Source organism: Nicotiana tomentosiformis, chromosome 3, assembly GCF_000390325.3.
Source record: "Nicotiana tomentosiformis chromosome 3, ASM39032v3, whole genome shotgun sequence".
Lineage (NCBI taxonomy): Eukaryota > Viridiplantae > Streptophyta > Magnoliopsida > Solanales > Solanaceae > Nicotiana > Nicotiana tomentosiformis.
Genome location: NC_090814.1, coordinates 127,453,328 through 127,479,714, shown reverse-complemented (window position 1 = coordinate 127,479,714; position 26,387 = coordinate 127,453,328). Strand labels below are relative to the sequence as shown.

The 26,387-nt window shown below is 36.4% G+C and overlaps 2 protein-coding genes across 2 annotated transcripts; both read right to left on the bottom strand.

Annotated features, from left to right (window-relative positions):
- Window positions 1-15,962: 15,962 nt before the first annotated feature.
- Window positions 15,963-18,129, bottom strand: LOC104118844 (eukaryotic translation initiation factor 5A-1). The gene is made up of 5 exons (XM_009630216.4): window positions 17,866-18,129; window positions 16,889-17,011; window positions 16,740-16,796; window positions 16,581-16,655; window positions 15,963-16,247 (listed from the first exon to the last, which is right to left on the bottom strand). Exons 1-5 carry the CDS (start codon window positions 17,986-17,988, stop codon window positions 16,146-16,148), a joined length of 480 nt encoding a protein of 159 aa, XP_009628511.1. The 5' UTR covers window positions 17,989-18,129; the 3' UTR covers window positions 15,963-16,145.
- A 3,865-nt stretch (window positions 18,130-21,994) lies between these two features.
- Window positions 21,995-25,261, bottom strand: LOC104118836 (uncharacterized protein At5g01610-like). Its single transcript, XM_009630204.4, has 3 exons — window positions 24,991-25,261; window positions 23,392-23,446; window positions 21,995-22,625 (listed from the first exon to the last, which is right to left on the bottom strand). The coding sequence occupies exons 1-3, from the start codon at window positions 25,090-25,092 to the stop codon at window positions 22,246-22,248; spliced, it is 537 nt and encodes a 178-aa protein (XP_009628499.1). The 5' UTR covers window positions 25,093-25,261; the 3' UTR covers window positions 21,995-22,245.
- Window positions 25,262-26,387: the final 1,126 nt, after the last annotated feature.

Sequence of the window (26,387 nt, the reverse complement as noted above, 5' to 3'; positions counted from 1 at the left end):
ATCCCTTGATCTAATGGTCTATATTTGATCTCTCAAGAGGTATTTAAAACCTCAAAAATATGAAAAATTCTCTCATTTCCCCCATAATTCTTTTCTTCTTCCTCTCTCTTCTCTCTCCCATATCCGCCCCCCACCACCGCTGCCGCCCGCCAGAAATCGCCCACCGGCGGCGGCCAAACTCACACCATGTAATCTCCACAACCTCCTCTTTCCATATCTCCAAACCAAATCCTTCAAAACCACTTCAAACTCCTTGAATTTTAGATCTAGGAAACTTTAGCCGCCACTTTTTTTCCAAAATCTTGAAGTTCCGGCCACTACCACCCCACAATACCTACACTAACGGATATAGCTCATCAAGACCTACCTATTGATGTCAATTCCATCCCGAAAATCTAGCAACTAAAAATTCGGCCAAATTCCGGCGACCACCCCGAACGCCCTCTTTGGTATACCCCTATTCTCATTTCCTTTGTCTATTTTTTCTAATTGTATTGTATTTAGTTTATGTCTAGCATAATTTATGATTTTATTTATTTATTTATTTTTATTATTATTATTTATATTATTTATATTTTTATTATTAGTTGTGTTTAATCTATGTTAGCTTAGTCATTCATAGTTATTAATCACTGATAATTAGTTTATTCATTAGTTTTGAAATAGCTATTCGCTTAGTCGTGATAGTTTATGATAAAAGTTTCAAGTGCTTAGTGAATTTGTTTTTATTGGATTTGAGTATTTGAATTTTGTGTTGATAAAGCTGAAATTAAAGATGGAATAGTACAAATTTGGTTGTTTTTACTGTGCAAAGATTTTAGAGTACAAAACTCAAAAGTCATTGGGTGGTGACAAATACAATACTTTTTGACAGCTTTTGAATAGTGTTTAGCACACAAAGTCAGTCTTTTGGATAGACTTTTAGTGAACCAAAATCTGTCCAAAAAATCTGATTTATTTGCCTATTTAAAGGGATGCTCTTCTCCTATAAAAGGGGCTCACACTCTATCTTACACTGGGACACATCTTTAGAGTTGTTTGAACACACATATCTTTGAACAAAAAATCAGCAGCTGAATATTTTAGTAAGTTGAAATTTGTGAGCTTTGTGAGTGACTCATACAGTGCAAAATCATTAAGAAAATAAAGCAATCGTTTGGCTAAGTTTTGAGATTGTTAGTTACTAGTTTCAAGTGTCTTCACGGGATTTTCTGCGCTGTTTCTCACACTGAATGGCTGTTGTTACTGTTGCTGGAATTTCTATTCATTCATCACTGATCTTTTGCTTTTTTGTTATCCAGGTATTCCCTCATATGGTACTGTAATTTTTTGGGGTCAACAATGAATAGAAATGAAGCTATTTGAGTTCTTTTCAATTTATTATAAACTTAACAATATTCTGTTTCTTGTATAGTTTGTATGTAAGCATGCGTAATAAATTCACTATAACCTTGTATTAATGAGAAAAATGCTTCGTTAATCCAAGAAGGGTTTTCATGTTCTTTAAGTGATGTGTTTGTGTTATGTAATATTTTTTAAATACGGCCAAATATATGAAGATGGCAATAGTAATGTATTTTGAAGTGTTAAACTTAGTATTATCAAGTTCCTTCTATAGGCTATTATATTCTCCAAGTGCCATGCGTTCAAAGTGTGTAGTAGTCAGATGAAAGGTTTAACTTACTTCCCCTTTTGGATCTGTTATCTTCTTTAAGATGTCGAAAAAAGAATAAAATAATCGGAAACAAGGTTGGTTATTTTTGCAAAAAGAAAAGACCTAATTTTATTTGCCAATAAGCATAATCTAGCCAAAGTAAGTTTTTTTAGAAATATTTTGCAGCAAATTAGTTTCGGTGCAAAACATTGACCAAAAGTTTTAAAATAATCTTTTCCTAGTTTAGAAGTTTAATGGATTTCTCAAAGAATTCAATACTTAGGAAATATGTTTTCTTCCCTACAAATGTCTTTCTCTGCTCCAAGGAACGAGTTCATTACAGGAGGATTGGGTCTAAATTGGATTGTATCCAAGTTAATTTTTTTTTTGTACCTTTAAAATTTTTAATGAATTGATCTTGGGCTGAATTTTATTTTAATTGGACTTTGGGCCAGATTTCCTAATACTTGTTAGGCTCATTCACATAATAATTTCAGCTAAGCCCAAGAAGAATATAACACCTAGCAGGCCCAATGCCTTTAAAGTTCATTTGCCCATTTCTTCCCAAAAGTTGCTGGATGGCTGCCCACTCTTTAAAATAACAAGTTGGCCCAATTTTTATTTATATTTTATTAGTCAATTAATCTCAATAAATCAGATTTTTTTTTTATTAAAATAACTTTACAATTTAATCGCCTTAGTAATTGATTTAAACGCTAGGCAATTAGTAGGCGTGCTTCAACTTCACGGAATCGCTTGCGTAGCGTGATGTTTAATATTCAATAAATTAGTTCAATAACCTCATACCATACCCATTAGTTTTAGTTAATTCTTTGCTAAATTCGTGAATTCGCTTGCGTGGCGCCATAGTTGACTTTTAATAATTTTCAGAAAATTAAGTTTTCTCAAATGTAGTAATTTCTCAAAAGTACTACAAATAATTGATTGTCATGATTTCAGATTCGCTAGCGAGGCGCAATTATGATAAGTTAATTAATTTTGTTATTTGATCACGCATTCGCTTGCGTAGCGTAGTTATGACAACGTAATATTATCCAAATTATTTTGTTTAATAATTCTAGTAATCAAGAGATAAAAACGGATAAGTAAAACATGAAAATCATATAAATTACAGTTTGTCCAAAATTAATTCAAGCCAAGTTTTAAGTCAATAAAGCGACCGTGCTAGAACTACGGGACTCGGGGCATGCCTTACACCTTCTCCTCGGTCAACAGAATTTCTTACCTCAACTTTATTTTTGCAGACCAATAAAAGTTGACTTGGAATACCCAAAAATTAATTTCAAGTGGTGACTCTGAATAATAAAACAATCCCTACTCAAGTTTGTCACTTTAATTGAAAAAATTCTTTAACCCACAATCAATAACATACAATATCTTTTTGGGAGTAGAAAAGGGGCGTGACACCCTGTTGTGTTTGGAATTTGGAAAAACGTAAAACATGAAAGTTGTAGCCTTTGAACTAGCTTTCCAACCATATATTGTGGAGCCCAAATGGAGTTGTGAGCGAAAAGTTATGTGCAATTTACTAGACAGTGCACAATATGCCTACTCGATTCTTCGTTCGTTCTAAACTGTCATCCGTTGATCCCCAAACACGATCCCGGATTAATTCCTTAGGCTTTTACTCAGATTTTAAAGCTCCAAATCACTTAAATTCATTCTATAACATCTACATAGCTCGAAATCACTCCTACAAGGTATAAAACACACAATTAGTGCAAAACAGTAGCGATCAAAGCTCAAACTCAATTAAAGTGCAGTAAATTAGAGTGTAATAAGCGACTAAAATACATAATTATAGCCTATCATCAACACCCTACACTTAAACCATTGCTCGTCCTCGAGTAATCAAACTACTCTTCATATATATACGACATTTTTAAACTATTCTCCTAATTCATCACACCAAGTATAAGCATAAAAGCGTAACATCTTCACCTCAAGATTTGACTTACAAGTACCATGCATTATTCACAACTCACCCACTTACTCTAACATAGAGGTCACTGACATAATCAAGTGCCCTCACACAACAAAAGAGAGTAGTTCCACACAATAAAATTTAAGAACACTTAGGAACTCAAGATAGAAATAATTCACTCACTCTCAGAAATAACATTCATATGCCACAAAAGATGCACCATAGGCTTGCCCGTAGTGTACTACTCTACTAATCGAGCTCATTCAGACTCGGATCAAGTAGGACTTTATTTGGTTGTAATGTAGGCTGCGGGACGGGTAGGATACATTTAGATATAAAAGTGACTACACCTCCCTAAGCACTTTAATACATATACTTTAACATTCAAACCCCATACTTATGTCAAACCAAACTCCACCTTCACATCAATGTATATTACCCCATACTTCTTTAAGTACAATTACATCAAGAGTCACCACTTATCAAGGAATATTTTTTTCACAACAATAAAACTATTTTTTCCTTTTCTTTCTTTTTCAATTCAAGTGGCTCTTACTTTTTCAAAACAGTGCACATTTCTCCTTATTTCATTATTTCCACTCAAAAGCCAAACCAACCACCCCACACTTTAACTTTTACACAGTTCATAACAATTCAAGTACTCATGAGAGGTTAGAAGGTTCAAATAGATGGTTAATTCAAACAAATGGGTAAGGCTTGTAATGTGGTTGCCAAAGATACAGGATTACAGGCTCAAAGGGGTTAACTACGATACATAACAATTAGGCGGGTAAAATATACATATCTGGCTCAACAAAGAAACGCCTATATCACTTCCAAGACTGAACAAATCTACTATTTCGCTTTGCAAACATACGAGGCAAGTTCTAGGCATCAAATGCAATGTACAAAATAACACCCAAACCTCACACACACATGGCACATAACTCACTCAGGATTGGATTCATCAAGACACTATAGTCAAAGCAGTTAAGCAAATTTAAAATATATAATTTAAGGTACTTATACAAGAGTAAAAAACTGAGCCTAAGCGTCACACCCAAAGTACTCACTATTCTCAAGGCATAACAAAGTCAAGAGATATTGCTTCAATTCAAAACACAACACAATGGCTCCTATTCCTAAAAAAATAAAACTAACTACACCCGTTTCAAACAAAACTCTTGAAAAAGAACCGCGGCACAAAAAAAACCAAGGGGGAATTGCTACACTACCTAATAAAAGAAAATCTTTTTGTCTTTTTCTTTTCGACTTAAATCCCTCAAGAAAATTGTCTAATAGATTCATCGTCGGGAAAAGTCCAATCTTTTCTATTTTTGTAAAAAAAAATTTATTCAATTAAACTAACACAACTAAAATAGCATTGAAAGTCACCCAGACAATCTCCTCATCCCACACTTAAAATTGTGCATTGTCCCCAATGCACACCCATACATACAAGAGGGTAAAAGAAACTCCCTGGTATGCCAAAAGCCGAAGCACTAGCATCTCATGGGGTACTCAGACTTCTCCCAGGTCTGGTCCTTCGTGCGGGTACCTCACACTTAGTTCCAACCATCTGGTTTGCTGTTGCATCCTTCCAATGGCTTTGCTTTCCATGCTCCTAAAACAAATCAAAAATCGACACTACAAGAATAATACAATAATAATAATAAAAAAAGTAAAGCTGGGTTGCCTCCCAACAAGCGCTTGATTTAACGTCGCGGCACGACATGAACTACTTTTTGCCTCCACCTCGAGCTTATGAATTGAACCCCAAGTTTTGATTCAAGCTAATGATTATGCTCCTGGGGTGGTGGAACGAATCTAACTGGCCCAAGAAAATAATGTAGTATTCTGCACTTCTTGGCCTTTAGTGAGGTGTGTAATTCTGACTTTCTGGCAAGAAAAATTCCAGAATGTAGGCACCTTGTTCTTCATTCCTTGACTCCTCAAGTGGCTCGGATGACTCTATTTCTATATCATCATCCAAACACAATGTGAAAAAAATACTTGGAGTGTGGACCAATGCGCTCAACTACATGGACATTGAGACTGTCTACATCCTCAACACCTACATGGACATTGAGACTGTCTACATCCTCAACACCAATGACACTAGAGTCAGCTAAATATGTATCATCAAAGTCCTTGGTTGGCTCTAGTAGCTCTTCTACAACATCGACATCCTCAAAATCTAGTTCTATTGATTGTTGGTGTTCTACTCTGATCTCCTCTGTTAGCACCTCGCTTTCTGCATCTAATACATGCTCCTTTTGGCTACTATCCACAAAATTGCCTTGCTGAGCATTAAAAGCTTCAACCACTTGACTCACTTGAGCCTCCAAGTTACGAATAGTTGCCTCTTGCCTTTCTATCTGCAGTTGTTTCTCATAATTTTGTTCCAGAAGGCACTTTAACATATCTTTGATCTCCTTCAGGTCAGCTTTCCTGGGTTTTTTGTTCCTATTAACTTCATAAGAAAATGACGAACCATCAAAGTAAGGGGTTGGGGAAGAATAAGACATATAAGCATAACCATGAAAGTGACCATCTTGACCACCACACATATCACACATATTCCACACATAAGATTGAGTTGGTGCACATAACTCGCTCTCGGAAATATTTTGATATTTTTTCAATGGGTGGTTTTCTCCAAAATATGCATAAGGAGTATCAAAAGTAGAATTACCAACATCAAAACTCTCATAATTCCAAGATTCCATGTCTCTCAAGTCAAAAATAAAAATTTAAAAAATAATCAAATACAAGAAAACAAAAATAAAAGTTCAAACTTACAACCTAGAAATATGTACACCTACAGCTACACCGTTAGTTCCCCGTCAACGGTGCCAAAATTTGATCACGCCCAACTCTAATACTAAAAAGAATAAGCAGTCGCTACAAATATAATCAGGTCTAAGAGTCCGGAGTCGAATCTCACAGAGAACTAAAGTTTCGCCATAATTGTTCAATATCGCTAAGAAGACAAGCTCGAATAGATTTCTAAGTTATAAATATTAAAATTCTTATATCTAACTAATTAACTAAGAAACTAAAGCAGTAAATTAACAACTAAAGATACTAAGGGTTGGTGATTAAATTTAGGAGGTCTAGAGTTATGATTTCCCTAAATATTGGAATTCTTCCCGCTATGTTCCCTACAATTTCGCCTATGTATTCTCTACTGATCGTGAGCACTTTAGATACCGTAATTCTCTCTCGAGCAACTACAACAACTTACTAGACATATTCTCTCGAACTATGCTAGTTGGCTTTATCTAACCGCTCATTATGACCACGTCAAGGCTTTGTTATTTCTAAACCTACCTTTAAACCCGCTGTATTGATTTCTCACATACGTTAGGAGTGATGTTGTTCAACAACCACCTAAATATGTATCCTTTCTTAAGCAACACATAATAAATAGGCACAGTCAATCGATGGCCATTCAATCAACTGAAATAAGCACGTAGTTGAACAAATAGACAAATTCAAGGGTTAAATTATATTAAAAATATAACAAGAATTCATCCTCCAAGAGGTTCCATCAAAACCCTAGATAACAAATTAGCTACATATACCAAGTAGGGTCGGGCCCAAACAATTATACCTTCTCTTACGCGAAAAAGGACACTTTTTCCGGACAGAACGTGCGCGGCCGCGCATCAACCGTGCATCGACCGCACATTTTGGCCAGTTTCTGCCTCACATGCGCAGCCAGTGTGCGGCCGCGCACTTGCCGTGAATGTTTTACCCTGTTCTGTTTGGAAGTTAGAAAAATATAAAACATGACAGTTGTAGCCCTTTGAACTAGCTTTCTAACCATATATTGTGGATCCCAAATGAAGTTCGGAGCGAAAAGTTATGTGCATTTTACTAGACAATGCACAATATACCTACTCGATTCTTCGTTCGTTCTAAACTGTCATCCGTTGATCCCCGAACACGATCCCGGATTAATTCCTTGGGCTTTTACTCAGATTTCAAAGCTCCAAATCACTTAAATTCATTCCATAACATCTACATAGCTCGGAATCACTCCTACAAGGCATAAAACACACAATTAGTGCAAAACACTAGCGATTAAAGCTCAAACTCAATTAAAGTGCAGTAAATTAGAGTGTAATAAGCGACTAAAATACGTAATTATAGAATATTATCATTGACTCTCGATAAATGAAATATGTTATCTAGATTGAAAAGGATGAAGAATAAATGCTTCCTATTTTCTTCAAACATCAAATACTTTGAAATAAATCCAGTTTGCCAAAACGATTAATATTTGGAACCAAAATGAGTAATAGTTTGAGGAAATTTCAAATCAAACTTCATTCAAATGGAGTAGGCAACCAACTCAGTGTTGTATTTATACTAGATTAATATAAAAACAAAGAACTAGACTACAAACCAAAAGTAGAACGATTGATATGTATCGTAAAATTTTAAATTTTTATATAGAAAATATACATATACATGTGTAATTATAATTTTTAAATAGGTAGTTCTATAGTCGGTTTGGTTTAATTTTTGTCTGTTATTTTTTGCGTAAAATCAAAACCAAATCAAATCTTGCTAGTCAAAATTAAAAATCAAAACGAAATCAAACAAAAAAAATATTGAATTTTTTAATCGGTTTGATTCATTTTTCATGAACAACCAGCTCTTCCACACTATTATATTAGTTTATTATCGTGACAATTTGGGCGGTTTAGTTTAATTTTGATTACATAATTGACTTGTAGCAATTTTCAAATAAAAGGTATATATATATATATATATATATATATATATATATATATATATATATATATATATATATATATATATATATATATATATATTAAATTATAAATTATAAATTATAAATTATTTTATCTGATTTTACTAAAATTTGCTAATTACCAAAACTAATTGAATTTCTTTTACAATTTATATATACTCAAGTAAGATATTAAGTTAAACGCCTTTAATTAAGGGATTAACGCTTTCAATTAAGGAATTTCACTTAGAAGAATTTGTTGGGTTTAAGCTTCTTAGAGCTTAAAATAGAGTGAATGGGAAATGGAGGAAAAATAATTTTTTTTGAATTTTTCTCTTTGACAAAGGGACATTGTCCCATATTGGAGGAGGAAGAGAGTTTTGATGGGTATATATACAATTGTATTTCTTCTAACTCTTAAAGAGTTGAGAAGAAGGCAAGCCTCGCGCCGTCGTCACTCGGATTTGATTGATTGATTAATTTTTTGGACCAAATTTATTTGTTAATATTAACGCAATATTAATTAATCCAAATTAGACCGTTTCTATAACGGTAATTCAATTTTCCCGTTATAGTTTGAATTTGGCGGTTTGCATAAATGGCCGTTTTATAAAATAGCCATTTTGAATTGCAACCTTACATGAAGAGTTGTAACTCTTCAGTATAATCCAACGTTTTTTGGCTATAAATACATGAACTCTCCCTCAGATTTTTCTTACGAAAATTTCGATTTCTCCTTCTTCTTTCTGCATTGTTTTAACAGAAAAGAAAGTAGTGTAAGTATGATTTACTATTGTTCTTTGCATTCGTTGTCACTGGGGTTTGAAGTACCGCTACACCAGTGTTGATAATCTGTTCTATCCTGGGAAGAAATAATCCTAAACCTCGGGTACTAAGGAGGGGATTAAGTTCCTTAAGAAAATACTGTGAATTCAGTGGACTCGGAACAATTTTGTTCTTCTACATTCTGGTTTTATATTGTTTTTTTTTTAATTTTTGAATATATTTTCGAATACATAATACTAACAGAATTAACTTAAATGGTTTCCCACCTAATCTCTCAAACTAAAAATAGAGGAATGATGTGTGTGTATATATATATAATCTATGTATACCGGCAAAAAAAAGTAAATATTGAATCTAGTCGACTATTTATATAACAATCCCATTCAATTGTCTTAATAATGCTCTTTTGCTAGAATTATTGTAGAATCCTTCTTTTTATTTTAGATTCCTCTTCCCTTTGATTCTCCTTTGATCCCCCTTTTGTTGGAGCTATTGTTCATTTGGTGACTCAAACCCACGACCATGGGGTTGTAGGTGAAGGGCGATAACCATCTGAGTAACTCCCTCTTGTCGTTGATTCCTTCTTCAAGAACTTTTATATATTGTTGAAGCTCTTGTCTTTCTCTTTCTCTTTCTGTATTCACACATCTCTTTCACTCTAAATCACCGGACCTCCAGCGGACCAGGTAAGACCCCCGACCCCCATCCCACCCCACCCCTTGTCTTCTTTTCCTCTCTCTCTCTCTCTCCTGCTTTCTCCTTCTTCCCGTTACTTCCCTTTCCCCCTCCCTTTCTTTCTTGTTTTCTTGTCCCCCTTTTTGCTCCCCGGAGCTCCCCCCCCCCCCTTCCCTTTCCCTTTTTCTTCTTCTCCTTCTTTCTCTCCCTTATACCTCGTCTCTTCCACCTCGTTCCCCTATTTTTTGGCGCACTGGCCTAGCCTAGCGGCGGCGGAGACTATTTTCCAGCGAGCCTCGGCGAAGCAGGCGAGAACTTCCAAAACATAGCTGCTGTGGACAACACCTTTCTCAGCACTCGTTGTGATTTCAGGTTCTATTGTTCTTGCTTAAAATTTACTATTTTTTAATATTAGACTCGTGTGAGTTGGTACCTCCCATTTTTTAATTTTCCTTTGTTGTGTTAGTTAAATTATTGTCAACTTAGTTCGTATTATTTTATTCACCGTATTAGTGTGCCTGTAGTTGCAACTTGTCTTCTTCTGGTTTGGTATGTTATATTGTGCGTGATAGTGATTCCCCTTACTCTGCCGTAGGTATAGTGGCTGTGGTCTGGGATGGTCGAGTGAGGTCATATCCTCGGGGGAAACGGGGGGTGGGATGGGATAGGAGCAGGGGTTAGGGGGTGGGGCGGGAGGCAAGGGAGCTAAAGGGAACAAGGGTATCTGTAGGTTGAGAATTGGGTCATGGAACGTAGGTACATTGACGGGTAAGTCTATAGAGTTGGCGAAGATCCTCCAGAAAAGGAGGATCAATATAGCGTGTGTCCAAGAGACTAGGTGGGTAGGGTCGAGGGCGAAGGACGCGGACGGGTATAAACTTTGGTACTCAGGAGTCCAGAAAGGTAAGAATGGAGTGGGCATCTTGGTGGATAGGGAACTTAGAGAGTCTGTGGTCGAGGTTAGACGAGTGAATGATAGATTGATGATTATTAAGTTGGTGGTTGGAGAGTGCACCCTAAATGTCGTTAGCGCCTATGCGCCACATGTGGGCCTAGATAAAGAGGTTAAACGACGCTTCTGGGAGGGGTTAGATAAGATTGTGCGTCAGGTTCTGCCTACTTAGAAGCTATTCATAAGAGGGGATTTCAATGGGCATATTGGGTCGACTGCAGGTGCATGGAGGCTTAGGTTTTGGGGAGAGGAACGGAGGAGGTACATCGTTGTTGGACTTCGCTAAGGCTTTTGGGTTGGTGATTGTGAACTCTAGCTTTCCAAAGAGGGAGAGGCATTTGGTTACTTTTCAAAATGCGGCGGCGAAGACTCAGATTGACTATCTTCTCCTTAGGAGAGGTGACAGAGGAATGTGCAAGGATTGCAAGGTGATTCCGGGTGAGATACTCGCGACGCAACATAGGCTCTTGGTGATGGACATTGGTATTATGTTAAAGAGGAGGAAAAAGTCTACTCGAGGAAGTCCGAGAATCAGGTGGGGAGCCTTAACTAGGATAAAGACCAAGAGTTGGAAGGGCGGTTGTCGGCTATAGGAGCTTGGAAGAGCAGCGGTGACGCGAGCACTATGTAGTCAGCGACAACAGACTGTATTAGGGAGGTTGCGAGAGAGGTGTTAGGAGTCTCGACGGGCGTCTCTAGTGGGCACAAAGGAGACTGGTGGTGGAATGAAGTGGTTCAAGGTAAAGTGGAAACTAAGAAGGTGGCGTACCTGAAGTTAGTGGGGAGCATAGATGAGAAGGAGAGGCGAGCATGCATGGAGAGGTATAAGACAACTAGGAAGGAGGCTAAGCTGGCGGTCACAGAGGCTAAGACTGCTGTATATAGTCGTATGTACGAGGAACTGGGGAAAAAAGGCGGGGAGAAGAAGTTATTCCTGCTGGCCAAGTTGAGAGAGAGGAAGGCTCGGGATTTGGACCAAGTGAGATGCATCAAGGACGAAGATGGTAGAGTATTAATGGAAGATGCCCAGATTAAGAGGAGATGGCAGACTTACTTTTATAAACTTCTGAATGAAGAAGGGGATCAGGATATTGTGCTAGGCGAATTGGAGCATTCCGAGAGTCACCGTGACTTTGGGTACTGCGGGTGTATCGAGGTTGATGAGGTCGTGGGAGCTATGCGTAAGATGAGTAGGGGCGACCGGGCCAGACGAAATTCTGGTGGAATTTTGGAAGTGTGTGGGGAGAGCAGGTTTGGAGTGGTTGACTAGGTTGTTTAATGTTATTTTTAAGGCGAACAGGATGTCGGATGAGTGGAGGTGGAGTATGGTGGTCCCATTGTATAAGAACAAAGGTGATATCCAGAGTTGTAACAATTATAGGGGTATCAAATTACTGAGTCATACCATAAAAGTGTGGGAGATGGTGGTTGAAGTGAGGGTAAGGATGACAATGTCTGTATCCGACCACCAGTTTGGGTTCATGCCGGGTCGTTCGACTACAGAAGCTATATACCTTGTTAGGAGGTTGGTGGAACTGTACAGAGAGAGGAAGAAGGATCTGCACATGGTCTTTATTGACCTAGAGAAAGCGTATGACAAGATTTCTAGAGAAGTTCTCTGGAGATGCCTGGAGGCAAAAGGTATATCGGTTCCCTACATTATGGCGATTAAGGACATGTATGATGGGGCTAAGACTCGGGTTAGGACAGTATGAGGCGACTCTGAGCAGTTTTCGGTTGTAATGGGGTTACAACAAGGTTCTGCGCTCAGTCCGTTCTTATTCGCCCTCGTGATCGACGCGTTAACACACCATATTCAAGGGGAGGTGCCATGGAGCATGCTATTTGCCAATGACATAGTTCTGATTGATGAGTCGCGAGTCGGTGTTAACAAGAGGCTAGAGGTTTAGAGACAGGCTCTTGAGTCTAAGGGTTTCAAGTTGAGCAGGACGAAGACGGAATACCTGGAGTGTAAATTGAACGCTGAGCCAGGGGAAGTGGGTGTGGATGTGAGGCTTGAATCACAGGTTATCCCGAGTAGAGGCAGCTTCAAGTACCTTGGTTCGGTTATCCAGGGGGGAGGGGAGATCGACGAGGATGTCACACACCGTATTGGGGTAGGATGGATGAAGTGGAGGTTAGCATCTAGAGTCCTGTGTGACAAGAGAGTGCCACCAATACTCAAAGGTAAGTTCTATAAAGCGGTGGTTAGACCAGCCATGTTGTATGGGGCTGAGGGTTGGCCCGTTAAGAACTCACATATCCAGAAGATGAAAGTAGCAGAAATGAGGATGTTGAGGTGGATGTGCGGGCACACTAGGATAGATAAGATTAGGAATGATGTTATTCGGGAGAAGGTGTACGTGGCTCCCATTGATGACAAGATGCGGGAAGCGAGGCTTAGATGGTTCGGACATGTTCAAAGGAGAAGCCTAGATGCTCCGGTACGGAGGTGTGAGCGGCTGGTTGTGGAGGGCACGAGAAGAGGTAGAGGGCGGCCTAAGAAGTATTGGGGAGAGGTGATCAGACAGGATATGGCGAGGCTCCAGATTTCCAAGGACATGACACTTGATAGGAAGATATGGAGGTCGAGTATTAGAGTTGTAGGTTAGGATGTAGTTGAGTCTTGACTTACTTCGTACCATTGTGGGACTGACCACGTAGGGTTTTTGTCTAGGGTAGCTAGTGACAATGTTGTGTTTTACTACTTCGCTTTTCAGTGCATGTCCTATTTACTAGCTATCGTTTTTGCTTTGCATCTTTCTTCTGCATTTCATTTTGTTCCTATTTTTTCTATGATTGTTGTGGTGATACTAATGTTGTCTCCTCTTGTCATTTTGTCTTTTTGTTTCTTGAGCCGAGGGTCTTTCGGAAACATTCTCTCTACTCCTTTGGGATAGGGGTAAGGTCTACGTACACACTACCCTCCCCAGACCCTATTAATGGGATTCTACTGGGTTATTGTTGTTGCTGAAGCTCTTGTACTCGAGAAGGCACCGAAATATGGAGAATAATAAGGGAGTGAAGGGAAGTGAGAGATGCGTGTGATGATTAGGGTTTATATAAGAGGGGAGGGGATGCGGCCGAAAAGGTAATGGGGATTTTTTTCTATTTAATTTTTGTGATTAAGGAATATTTATTTATCACTATTTGTAAATAATTATGAAAAGGCAATTAATTAAATGATAATTTCTTTAGTTGGAGTAAATTAATAATGCTAAGTAAAAATCTAATAAAAAGTATGTTATGTGCAAACTGGCAGAAGAAAACAGGGAACCATTTGTTTGTTGAAATGCTAAGAAAATAATGAAATTTGATGTTACCAAAAAAAAAAATCCAATTAAAAAGGGGGTGTTTGGCAAGTAAGCCTTGAAACTTGGCCAAGGAGATATTCAACTTAGAGATGTGCATACACGGGCATAGCCGGCCAAACTAAACGCCATAGCAAGTAAGCCTTGAAACTTGCTTGGATTTAGGTTTATAAGGTTTGACACAACATGTCGCAAACCATCTCTTCCCCACACCCACGGTGCGAACACTTCTCACGCTAACCCATTTTTAAGCCGCAAAACTCCCTAATTAATATCCGATGTGGGAATTGCATTAGTTCGGTAATTTAATTGGCCGTGCTTTTTGTTTTTAGTGATCAAATTTATGTACGTAAATCCATTATTAATTTTTTCATCTTCTCTTATATTAGATTAGTTTTTTGGGCTTGTTCTTATCGTTCCATTACATTATTCAAGTCAGCAAAACAAACTTATAATTTAGACACACACTGACAGAAAGGAAATAGAGCAAAGAGACTATAATATGCCATTTTGAATAGAAAAAAATTGAATTAGGGAAATTGTTTAATATATCAGCCATACAAGGAAATCTTCAGCATATGCGTGGTGCAATCCGGTTTTTTGACTTGTCTTTGCCCAATATTTCAACAACAGTTCCACAACGGCATTGGAGGATGACAATCCCGTAGACTGCCAATTTTATGTAAATATATTTTTGCTGGCTTTTTTTAGGTGTGAATGGAAAAGGACATTTTTTTGGGTTTCACCTCTTCACACTCCCATTCATTGCCTATAAATATAGAGGTATTGTCTCGAATTTTAAAATGATATTTTTGCACTCTTTTTATGCGTATTTTCTCAAAAATAAAATAGAGTCTGCTTGTGATTTACTCTGCAATTTAAGTTGTCAAAATTCCATAAATTGAAGCACCGCTTTTATAGAATAGTTCTCTGTTTTATCCCATGAGGAATTAATCCGTTTTCATAAAAAAATCATCTTATGATGTTTGGCACGATTGCAATTATTTTATATGAAAAACATTTTTCTACAGTAGGAGTAAAACGGCTTCCCTCACTTTTGGGTGGTCACTTTCTTTATAACTATCTTAACTTCAAATTACTTGTTTCAACTAACACTTAAGACATAAATTGTTAATTTCTCTCAATAGTTTAATCAATTGTAATGTTATTATTAATGTTTAATATACATTTGTTGTAAAATACTTTTGGGTGGAAGCCAATCACATTGCAGAGGGAAAAGGAAAAACAATTCCCTCTCAATGATGAAACAGCTAAAGAGTGGAGAGTTCATCAATTTGTGTTCCGTTCCTGGAAAAAGTCTCATAATTTAGCAGCAACATCTAAAGTTCACATTCACAGTTCTCATTTACTTTTTACATAAGATTCTCTCAACATGTACTTTAGTTGAAGACATAATCTATTGTGTTGTCACGTTTTAATTACCCCTCCATTTAATATTTAATTTAATACATGCACTCGGTTGTAAACCACTAATCAATATGATAGATTATACACTCAAAACTGTGTAGATGGCCTGATATCAATCTTTCACCCAAGAAGACTGCTACCTTTACTATAGAACAAACTGCTAAAATGAAAATGCGTGTTTGGAGAAGGCAAAACAACTGCAAAGCTGGGCAATCTTTAATTGCTCAAGTTGGAGATGAAATTGCATTAGGAAGAGAGGAGAACAGAACAGATACATCTGTTGCCACACCTAGATCAGATGCTTAACCAACTTAATTCAACTTGCCACCAACATTACCTCTATAAAGAGTTGGGGCCATAATACGAAACAAGGAAAAGGGCGTATGCATATCAAGCCAGAAATCTATCTTTATAATGCAGAAACACAGCCTTTCATGCAGACGAGATTAGCAGGTAGCAACAATATCAGAAAATAGGAAGCGCGTAGTGGGTACAAGAATCCAGTCATGACATACAGTTGAATAGCAGTTATCTGGAACAAAAAAAGAGTAAAGAAGTTTTGGTACTTCTACATAGCTTTGATACAGCTTTTTTTGAAACTTTGTAACATACACCACCACCTCCTGCAGCTACTTGGGGCCAATGTCCTTGATACCACAAATCTGCTCCTCTCCCATGGCAGACATCACTGACAGAACCAGGTCCTTCCCCTCAGCAAAACCATCTTTGATCTGTGCTCATCATTTAGAAAACAACATTATTTTTAACAGAAGAGTGTCTTAAGAAATACACAAACTTATGGCACAAATATTGTATCTATGCATTAAAGGAATCAACTGCTCATGAAATAATCAAGAAAATTAAAGCAAACCAACTGCTAACGCCTTGTGGAATCTAAATCTAGAGGCTACTCCTAACCATGCCCTTATCAGTACATGCTACTCTTCCACTAATGATAACCTGTGTCCAAGTATCATTCACTTTAAATTTTCGGGTTCACGAACATAAAAATAGATAGCAAATGTAACATTGATGTCCAAAACAGAAACTGTAATTCTGCTCACCAGGGACAGAAGACTATCGTCAGTTGGGAGCCTCAAGTCATCCTTGGTGTTACCATTTTCAGTCAACAGACTCACCTGAAACAATATTGCAAGTGAGATGGTTGTTATCAATAAGGAGATCAAATTAACAAAGAGTAAAAGTGACAACAAAATACATACAAATCCATCCTCAGAGATATCAATAAGCTGATAGTCAGTCCTATTCACATGAGGAACCTGCAAAGGAAATATGTTGATTAGTAAAAATTATGTAGAAGAACAAGAAGAAAGCAGCAAGGGAAATGATATGTCCAGAGACAGTTATTTACATCACAATTGTGAGAAGAGGGAACAATATCTTCAAGCTTCTTTCCAGTGAAAATGTCAATCGCCACAAAATGGCATTTAGCATGACCGTGCTTGCCTGTCTTGGAAGTGGAAACTTCAACTACCTTCAACAACAAACCCGACAATCCTATTAGTACTAGCAATTACGAAGCAAACAGGGAATATGCAGCATGACTAAGAATAGGGAAAAAGGGGGATATATTAGTACTAGCAATTACGAAGCAAACAGGGAATATCCAAAAGCTTAACACCAGATTGGATCTCCAAAACTTATATTACTAGGACTTTGGCTGTTACGGTGACATATATTTTTTGATAACCGAGAAATCCCCGGCGCCAGTTCGAAGCTCGGTTAAAAATGGGAGATATATTTAGATTCAGATATAACGTCAGTTAAGAACGAGTGTTATCTTACTTTTTTATAAGGATCACTTATTATATACACATTCAAGAATGTTTATTGTACAAATAGTTCGAGCAAAAAACAACGGTTCACAAAACCATCCATAGATCTGCTTCTGTTTTTATATACACACACAGACACACTAGATCAATTCAGGCACTTGTAGAGCCGTTAACCGAGAACAGAAGAGGAAATACAGTAGTCAGACCATATCAACCTTGTCATTCTCACTAGATCTTAACACATGAATGAACTGTGCGGAGTACTAAAAGGAAACAAAATTTCATGAAGATCAAATATGGACCAGATAGAAACCCTACTATATCCAATTGATAAATGGACCAGAGCTAGACCGGAAATAAAAACAATAGTGACTTCCAGTATATCATACAGATTCTCGGCAAACCGGAAAAAAATCAAATCTTTCTTCTGTATCTTAAAATCACAATAACAGAAAATAAATACCAAAGAAAGTTTTTAGTAAATAGGATTCATAAGACCATAACCAAATAACTGAACAGGCATAAAAGTAAACTATAAGGAAAAGAAAGAGACCTTGCAAGGACGGTTTTTGATGACGATATGACCATTCTTACGAATAGTACCAGCCTGCTGAGGATAGGTCTTTGAAGCTCCGGCGTCGGCCTTTGATTCAAAGTGGTGCTCTTCGTCCGACATGGTTGATTTGATCTACTTTACTGGAGAGAAATAAGGAGAAGAGGATCCTAAATTTAGCTCTACTGAGGAGTGAGGGGTTGCTTTTCTAGTCTTTAGAGTTTCGAATGATGCGTTCAAGTGACGCAGTCTTTAACGGTGAGAATTTTGGAGTTTAATTTCCCATCCTTATCCTTTATTACCGTCTGTCACGTGCTCACGTCACTCTTTCCGACTCTTCATTTACCTTCCTTGTTAATTATTTTTCTTTCCATATTCCGAAACTAAAAATATTATCCTTCACAAAACTAATAAACACGTAACATATGTTTTATATATTTTTTAATTTAATTTATTATTTAATCATAATAATTTGTTTTTGGTAATTAGTTAGAGTTTTATTATCAAAATTGGAGTTATGTACACTATACAAATCCTGAATGTTGGACATCAAGTCTCAACCTTCGGTCTAAGCTTAGAAACTAAAATAGCAAAAATATCATCTCAATGCCAGAAGTAATTAGGCTGGGTAGTAGTTTAAGCTCTCTAGCCGCTTTGCAATCTTTACTTTATTGAACCTCTAAAATGGATTTCTTGAACTATCTGTCTTTTTATTACCTCAATACTCTGTTATTTGTCTTAAAATACTCTATAATTCCTTTCCATCTACGCATGGTAAACAACATGCGCTAGTAGCATTCTGTATACCTCAGCTCTTGGACTGCTCCCACTAGCATGTTGCATCGCCCACTGTAGTTTATCTTACCAGGCCATTGGATTTCTAGTGACACCTATCCAGTTGAGCATCTTCTTCCAGAGTAGTGCAGTGGTCTCACAAGTAAAGAACAAATGGGCCATGCTTTCATGGCTTGCTCACATAAAGGACAAAATTGATCTCGAGTCACACCCTTCTTGAATAATCTATTATTTGAGATTTTTTCGTTCCTATACACTATTTGAAACCTTATTATGAAAAATGTTCAAATTTTTGTATTTACCCGACCTAAACACATTTTAGCTACAAACTATATACAATCTACCTTAAAATGCTCTAAATCCATTATTAGTGTCTTCAATCAATGGATTTAGTTATATCATTTTTCTTTTTTCTCTCCTTTCTCCCCTCTACTCTCCTGATCGAACTTATATTTAGGAATTTCTGTTTGCTAATTGTTTCGGTCTTTTTTTTTTAATCCTTAAAAAATTGTATTACAATCGATATATTTCAAAATTTTCCTTCTGTTTTCTGTAACAAACTCACAGCTAAATATGAAATGGCTTTTTATTGGAACCATTAACACTCGAACCTGGGAACGAGAAAATCCCATTGAGACAATGTATAAATTACAACATATTGAAAGAGTTGTAAAGTTCTATATTTTACTATCCTTTAGTTTCTGATTCAGATTGAAAGAGCTGTGAAGTTGTATATTTTCCTATCCTTCACATTGTCATATAGCATGCTGGATAGAACAGTTTTAAGGCGAGCAATGTTTTTTTCTCATTAATATGGTAGGAGTAACAGAAATACCATAAAGAGTACTTTCCATAACCCCCAATTCTTTACTCGTTTTTGGCCGCATTTAATGCCAAATGTTAGTATAATCTGACGGGCCGCATTTAAGCAATCTTGAAAGTTTGCTCATACATTCAGGTTCTCAAAAACGTTTCTTTAGTTTTTGTCTGAACAGTGGAAAGCTGCCATAGAAGCAGGGGAGGATAGAAAGGATAGTAAAATATACAATTATGGTGTGTGCTTAAATATAACTTAAATATAATTTTTATACAATTTTTATACAATATGTCTTTTGTATATTTTGTATTTGATTTATACATAGTAATTATATATTATATAACTTATTTACAACTTATCTACAACTTTTATATATTATTTCTACACAGTTAAATACAATTACAATATCATACAACTTAAATACAATTTTTATACAAATTTTATACAATATGTCTTTGTATATATTTTGTATCTGATTTGTATATATTTTGTCTGTGGTGTGTGCTTTTTACTCTCTAAAATTTCAATCAAAACTGACTCTCCTAATACAATTTTGATACATATCAATAACTTTATGTAAAAAGATTGTATTGATAACTTAAATACAAATTTTATACAACGATTCATACATTATACAACTATCGTTCAACTTTCATACAATATTCAAATAAAAAAAATATATATATAACTACGACAGAATACAATTTACATACAATTATACTACAACTTTACTACAATATCGTAAGTATATTGTATGTCATGTCTTCTTCTTCTTCTTCTTCTTCTTCTGAAATTCAACCAAAATCAAGTCTAATCTTTACCAAACACCCTCAAAATTGAGATATAAACTCCAAACAATATTCCCAATTGTTTGCAACAACACCCAATCCAAATAAATAATGATTTTTAAAAACCCAAATTCGAATTCAATGCTTCAAAGCTTTTTAATGGTTGTCAATGGTGGATAGTCAAACACCTTCAAAATACCATTTGAGCACTCTTTATTCTTTGTCCAATTTTTGACTTCTTACCAACCCGCGAACAATTGTGAAGTTGAATAAAGAATGAATTTACATATCTGTGCACAAAAATTGATGGCCGGAGGACAAAATATAGACTTTTTTTCTTTCAAGAATGAAGAACATGAGATCAAAACTTACATAGTTCAAATGTACCTTGCAGCAGAGCCAAGGAGATGTCAGCATCAGTAATTATGAGAGTTTTCAGAACAGGCACTAATGCCGCGACGAACAAGCAATTACTATTTTCGTAGGATTTAAAACGAGAATTCAGAAAAATTGAGAGAGATTATAAAAGATTTTTGAAGAAAAGTGGAAGAGGGCGTTAATGCAGGGAGATAGTACAGAATCGTGGGGGGTATGGAAAAAGAAACGTAGGGGGGAGGGGGGATATGTACGCTAGAGATATTATAGGAGTTAATTGATTCTCATTGAATTCCTAAAATGTATATAATTGATAAATTATATATACCTATATAATTAAATTGAAACTTGAGTAGGGAGGGTAATAAAGTTTCAAATAATGTATAGAAATGTAAAAACTCCATCTATCTTTTGTATACAATCTCCCAACCGCAACCAATCTCAACATGAAAATCCATTTAGGTAGACCTTGGTTGTTACACACATGTTTCCTCCATGCTACTTTATGGAATGTACCCTTAACTTCAAGTAAAATTGCTTTGTAGAGAAGCTTCATTGAAGTACTTTGTTGCTTTCAAAATCTTTTGAACAATCCAAGATGCTTGCTTCAGGGCATTTTCAAACATATTCCTGTTCCTCCCATAGTAACAATGAATCCACTTCACCCAAAGTTTATCTTTTTTTTTCCCTACAAATATTCCACAACATTTTATTAATTGACGCTTTATTCTAAACTGTAATGTCTAGAATATTTAAACCACCTGAAAACCTTGGATAACAGACCCTATCCCAAAGCTTTTTTTGACAACTCATTAGACCAAAGAAAATTCCTAAAAGTAGCTTCAATGACTTTAACAACTTTTTTTTTTTTTTAGGTAAAATGAAGATATGCACCCTTGTATAGAGAACAACACTGACTTTATCGATTGAGATCTGCCACATAAGATAAGAATCTAGTTTTATTAATCATAATAAATTAGTAATATCACGATTCACGAGTGAGTAATTTTTACTTTTAAATAATATTAAAAACAAGTAATTTTTCTTCAAATTGATAATCACCCATTCACCCTATAATAATAAATATTTTAATAGTAGTAGTTGATCTATCCACTTTGCAAAATACAGATGCTCCTGGCATCATTTTCCTAACCACTTTTCTAATTGAACATTGCATTTATTTAATCTCTTCTCTAGTTTTAAAAAATAAATAGACCTCTTAATTACTTTTATATTTCATTACATTACCGTGTTTCACATTAAAACTCAACTAAAGTTCTGTACATCAAATCTTTGTAGGATGAGCTAAGAGTAAATTGTTCAAAGAGTGAAGACAGCATCCTGGATCACAAACTTAGTGCAAAATGTCAATTGTGCTCGATAATCATTTTACTACCCATCAAATTATGATCTAATTTGCCGGATGGAAACAATTAATAAGAAAGCTAAAAATGTCAATTAGAACTATGAACATACATTGCTTTCTCTATTAAATGGATATACCAAATCATAAGAACAGCAGTTTTCAGGTCTATCATCAACTTCACAATACAAAAATTTATCCTCTTTGAATTGTTCTTTTACTTTTTGCTCTTTGTCAAAACCTCAAAATTCCTCAACTTTAAGAGCATCGCGAGGCATTTCATATGCATCTTTGGACCTTGATTTCTTCACTCCAGCAGTGAACCACACCTTATCAGATTTGTAGCTCTCGACGTTGATACTCGTGACTTTGACCCATACCAAGACCTTGGTCTTCATTCCATCTATTCCAGTGAGCTTTCCCCTTGATAGAGTTCCTTTGACACGAGTAGCATACCGCATAACAGATGAATCTTTGAAGGAGACCTCACAGGCGGATGGCAAGTAGACAATGAGCTTTGCATTTGACTCGTCAAATTCATAGCATGTTATGTTTTGGGGGAAAAGACCAGGAGGAAGGTTGTATTCTCGTAGGAGATCTGGCAATGATTTTGTAGGTTTGCCTAGCCAAATTACAGAATCATTTGCATCAGATTGGCGGGCTAGAGGTTGCAGAGAATATGAACTGAAAATGTGCATGAACTAACTTTACATCCTAGAGATAAAAATTAAAATTTCCACAGGACAACTGTTGGGAGCGTGGTTCACCATAACAACTGTAGTATGGGGATGTCAATGCTATTGTATGGGGATGTGATTTATGTCACCCCAAAATCTTTATTTGCTCTACATCACATGGAAACTGTTCAGTCCTCAGAATCCCTTAGGATTTGACTAGAAGTTAAAATCACATCACAAGGCGTAGAAGTTAGCCAGAGTAAGCTTAAACAACAATGTGCTGCAGCCATTTCATGACAGCTACTTCCTGTTTTGAATGAATCAACATTTTGGCACTAAACCCAGTCAAAGACTATTACTTTGGGACGAGATTGTCCTACACACTGATGACTAAGTGGGATGCAGTTATTTGAGCGAATAGAGCAGAAAGAGGTAACAGTAGTGACTGTTTATTTTTGTAAGTAGAAGTGACAACTACTCTTTCCTGCTTATTCCTAGTGGAACAAATATAGTTTTTTTTTCTTAGCAGAATACGCCATTCTTTGTCATCCACATGGACCAAAGACACCAATGTGCTTGTTAAATTAAGAGTTATGAACGTAACAACTTGAAAACCACATAAACTGTTTACTCAAGAAAAAGATATATGAATATGCATTTAATCATAGGCAGACAGAAATGCAGAAGTTGATTTTAGAAGTAAATGCATACCTTTTAGCTTGTTGAAAATCCATTTTGCCTTTTCTTCAACAGTGCTCGACAAATTCTGAAACATGTGAAGTCAAGCAGAGTGATGAAGTGGTACATTACAAGTTTATCTACATATGTAATTACAACAAACTGAATTGCCAAAACTCAAGTTACAGGGTTGTCGATTTTTATTATTTGACCAGACTAGACTTTTATGTTATATAAAAATTTATGCAGTCTAGGGACAAGTAAACAATGATGAAATCCTTGCCAATTTCTGCTACACAGACACATTTCTTTAGGATTTTCTTTTGTGAATCCAGAAGATATTACAAGCGAATAAGAGCATCTTAAGTATGAACTTATAGAAATTGTTGATATTTTCAGCCTCGCTCTCCACAAATGGAGACAGATGCATTTCTTTAGAATTTACTGCTGTCGATTCAGAAGATATGGTCAGAGAATAAGGGAACGACATCTCAAGTGGAGTGTTAGCTTATACAAGATGTTCATATGTTCAGCATCACAGTCCAAAATAGAGAATTCATACCAACTGCTGAACATAATAGCTGCTTTTCTCATGACAAAAAGGGTGGCAAAACCACATATATAAAATGTTGTTAATCAAAGGATAACTCCACACATCAAATCCTATTGGTTGTTAAAAATTTTCACGTCATCATAATTGATCTCGATTTCTAATTGCTTCAACTCTTTTTATTCTCACTGTTCGCTCACTCCTTCTATTCCTCTCATTGACTTCAAAATATCATTGTCCGTCCTATCATCATCCTCAAAAGGACAGTCGTAATGGTGACCTGACCAATATCAATGGGAATCACAATCATCAAACAGACAACAATAGAAACAAATCTCCAGCACCTTAACATCTAATGACAGAATTCAGAAGGCAGCACCTAATAGCTTAAGGTTTAGTACTACGTTTAAACTTAATTGAGGTAGTAGGGCAGTCCGGTGCACTAAGCTCCCGCTATGCGCGGAGTCGGGGGAAGGGCCAGACCACAAGGGTCTATTGTACGCAACCTTACCCTGCATTTCTGCAAGGGGCTATATTTCCACGGTTCGAACCCGTGACCTCCTGATCACATGATAGTAACTTTACGACTTCCCTTCTTAATTGAGGTAGTAATTAACTTTAAATATCAAGTGAATCTCAAGTAAGATTTCATACAAAAATGTAAAGGGAGTGGGGAGGGGGCTATTTTTCTAGACCCCATCTCTAGATCAAAACTGGGAGTTCCACAATCTACAGCTGTGCATTGATCTCTTCTCCTTGTCCTTTTACCGAGTGGCCAGAATTTTACTCGGGCAGTTGATGAAGTTTATCTTAAATTTATAAGGAACATAATTTCCATGTTAGCCCCAAAATTAAAATAAATTGGTAAAAACAGAGGCAAGTCAACACACAATGTTTAGCACCAATTGTTGGTATTAATCTAGCCTCCTGGCGCAGAATTCTTCGAGCAAACCAAATTTCACATTCACATATGTTATGCTAGAAATTATAATTAGCTGGAAGAAGATAACCATAAATGCACATAACAAGAAACAAAGAAAAGAAAATCCTTAAATGGAAACAGAAAAAGGAGGAGAGCATACGGAGAGGTCGTGAGAGATGTTGGAGATCTCTTCTTTGGCTTTTTTGGAAATCCAGAATGTACTACTTTTCAAGCTCCCTACTTTCGTCAGTGCTTTCTCCATTATGCTTCTCTCTCTCTCTATATAAGTACAAACACACAGATAACTCACTCGCTCAACACCTCCCCTTTTACTCTCTTTCTCTACTCTCTTTCTCTCGGGGAAATGCAACAATATATGTTTCTCTCTTTCTGTCCTGGAGTGTGGGTGTCTGTATCATTTGGTGTCACACAACTCATCGTTTGTATCATTTAGAGTTATAAATCTGTAATTAAATCATTAAACTTTGTAAAATATATAAATAAAATAGAAAGTTAATAATATTTATTTAACGAAATAAATTCTGGAAAAACAGTATAGAAATAAATCGAGTCCACTGAATACGCAGTGTGTCCTTAAGGAAATTATTCCCCTCAAGTATCCGAGGTGCTGAAATATATCCTCTCAGGATAGAACGATTTAACTCACCGAAAAATATTGCGGGAAAACGGATTTAAAATAATTCGGGAAAAAAAACGGGACCGGATCGCGGGTCATGGGTTATTCCGGATTGAATTTTTCGTTAATTATTTAATTAATTAATTAATTGAAAGGAATTTCGTCCAAAAAGATTAATCAAACAATCGATCTTTGACCGAAGCCGAGCGAGCGACGACGACGACGGCGCGAAACTTGCCTTCTTCTCAACTCTTTAAGAGCTAGAAGAAGAGCAATTATATATATACCCATCAAAAGCATTTTCTTCCTCCAATATAGGACAATGTCCTTTTGCCAAGGAGGGAAAATCAAATATTTCATTTTCCCTCCATTTCTCATTCACCCTCTTTAAGCTACACAAGCTTAAAATTCCAGCAATCCCCCACATAAATGGGGAATGGCTATAAAATAAAGGAATGCACGGACGCGTGTGTATTTTACATGCAAGAATTAATTGCATCTGGATAAGCAGGTTTCCCTTTGAACTTTCCGTAGTGAACTTATATCGGATATACTCGGCGAATCGGTAGATTTGATATCTTTGAACCGTCGAGCTTTGTTGTATACCTAGACAACATAAGTCACACAATCAATCCTTAACCATATATGGTTCTCACGGTTGTGTTCGTTTCAGCCATGAACACCGCCTGGTTTCATGAGTAGATAGAGAATGGGCCTTTACTTTCATTCCCCTTAAAGCGGCTTACACTTCACACTCACATAGGTGATTTCTAAACGTGTAATCCTATAGGCACACTATCTGGTCATATCCTGCCAGACTTAGCAAATCATTAAAAAACCTTTAAGCTTTGTTGACTCATCAAAAAGCCTTAATGCTTTACCTCGATTTCTGAACATTGTCTTTATCACGAGAATGGGTT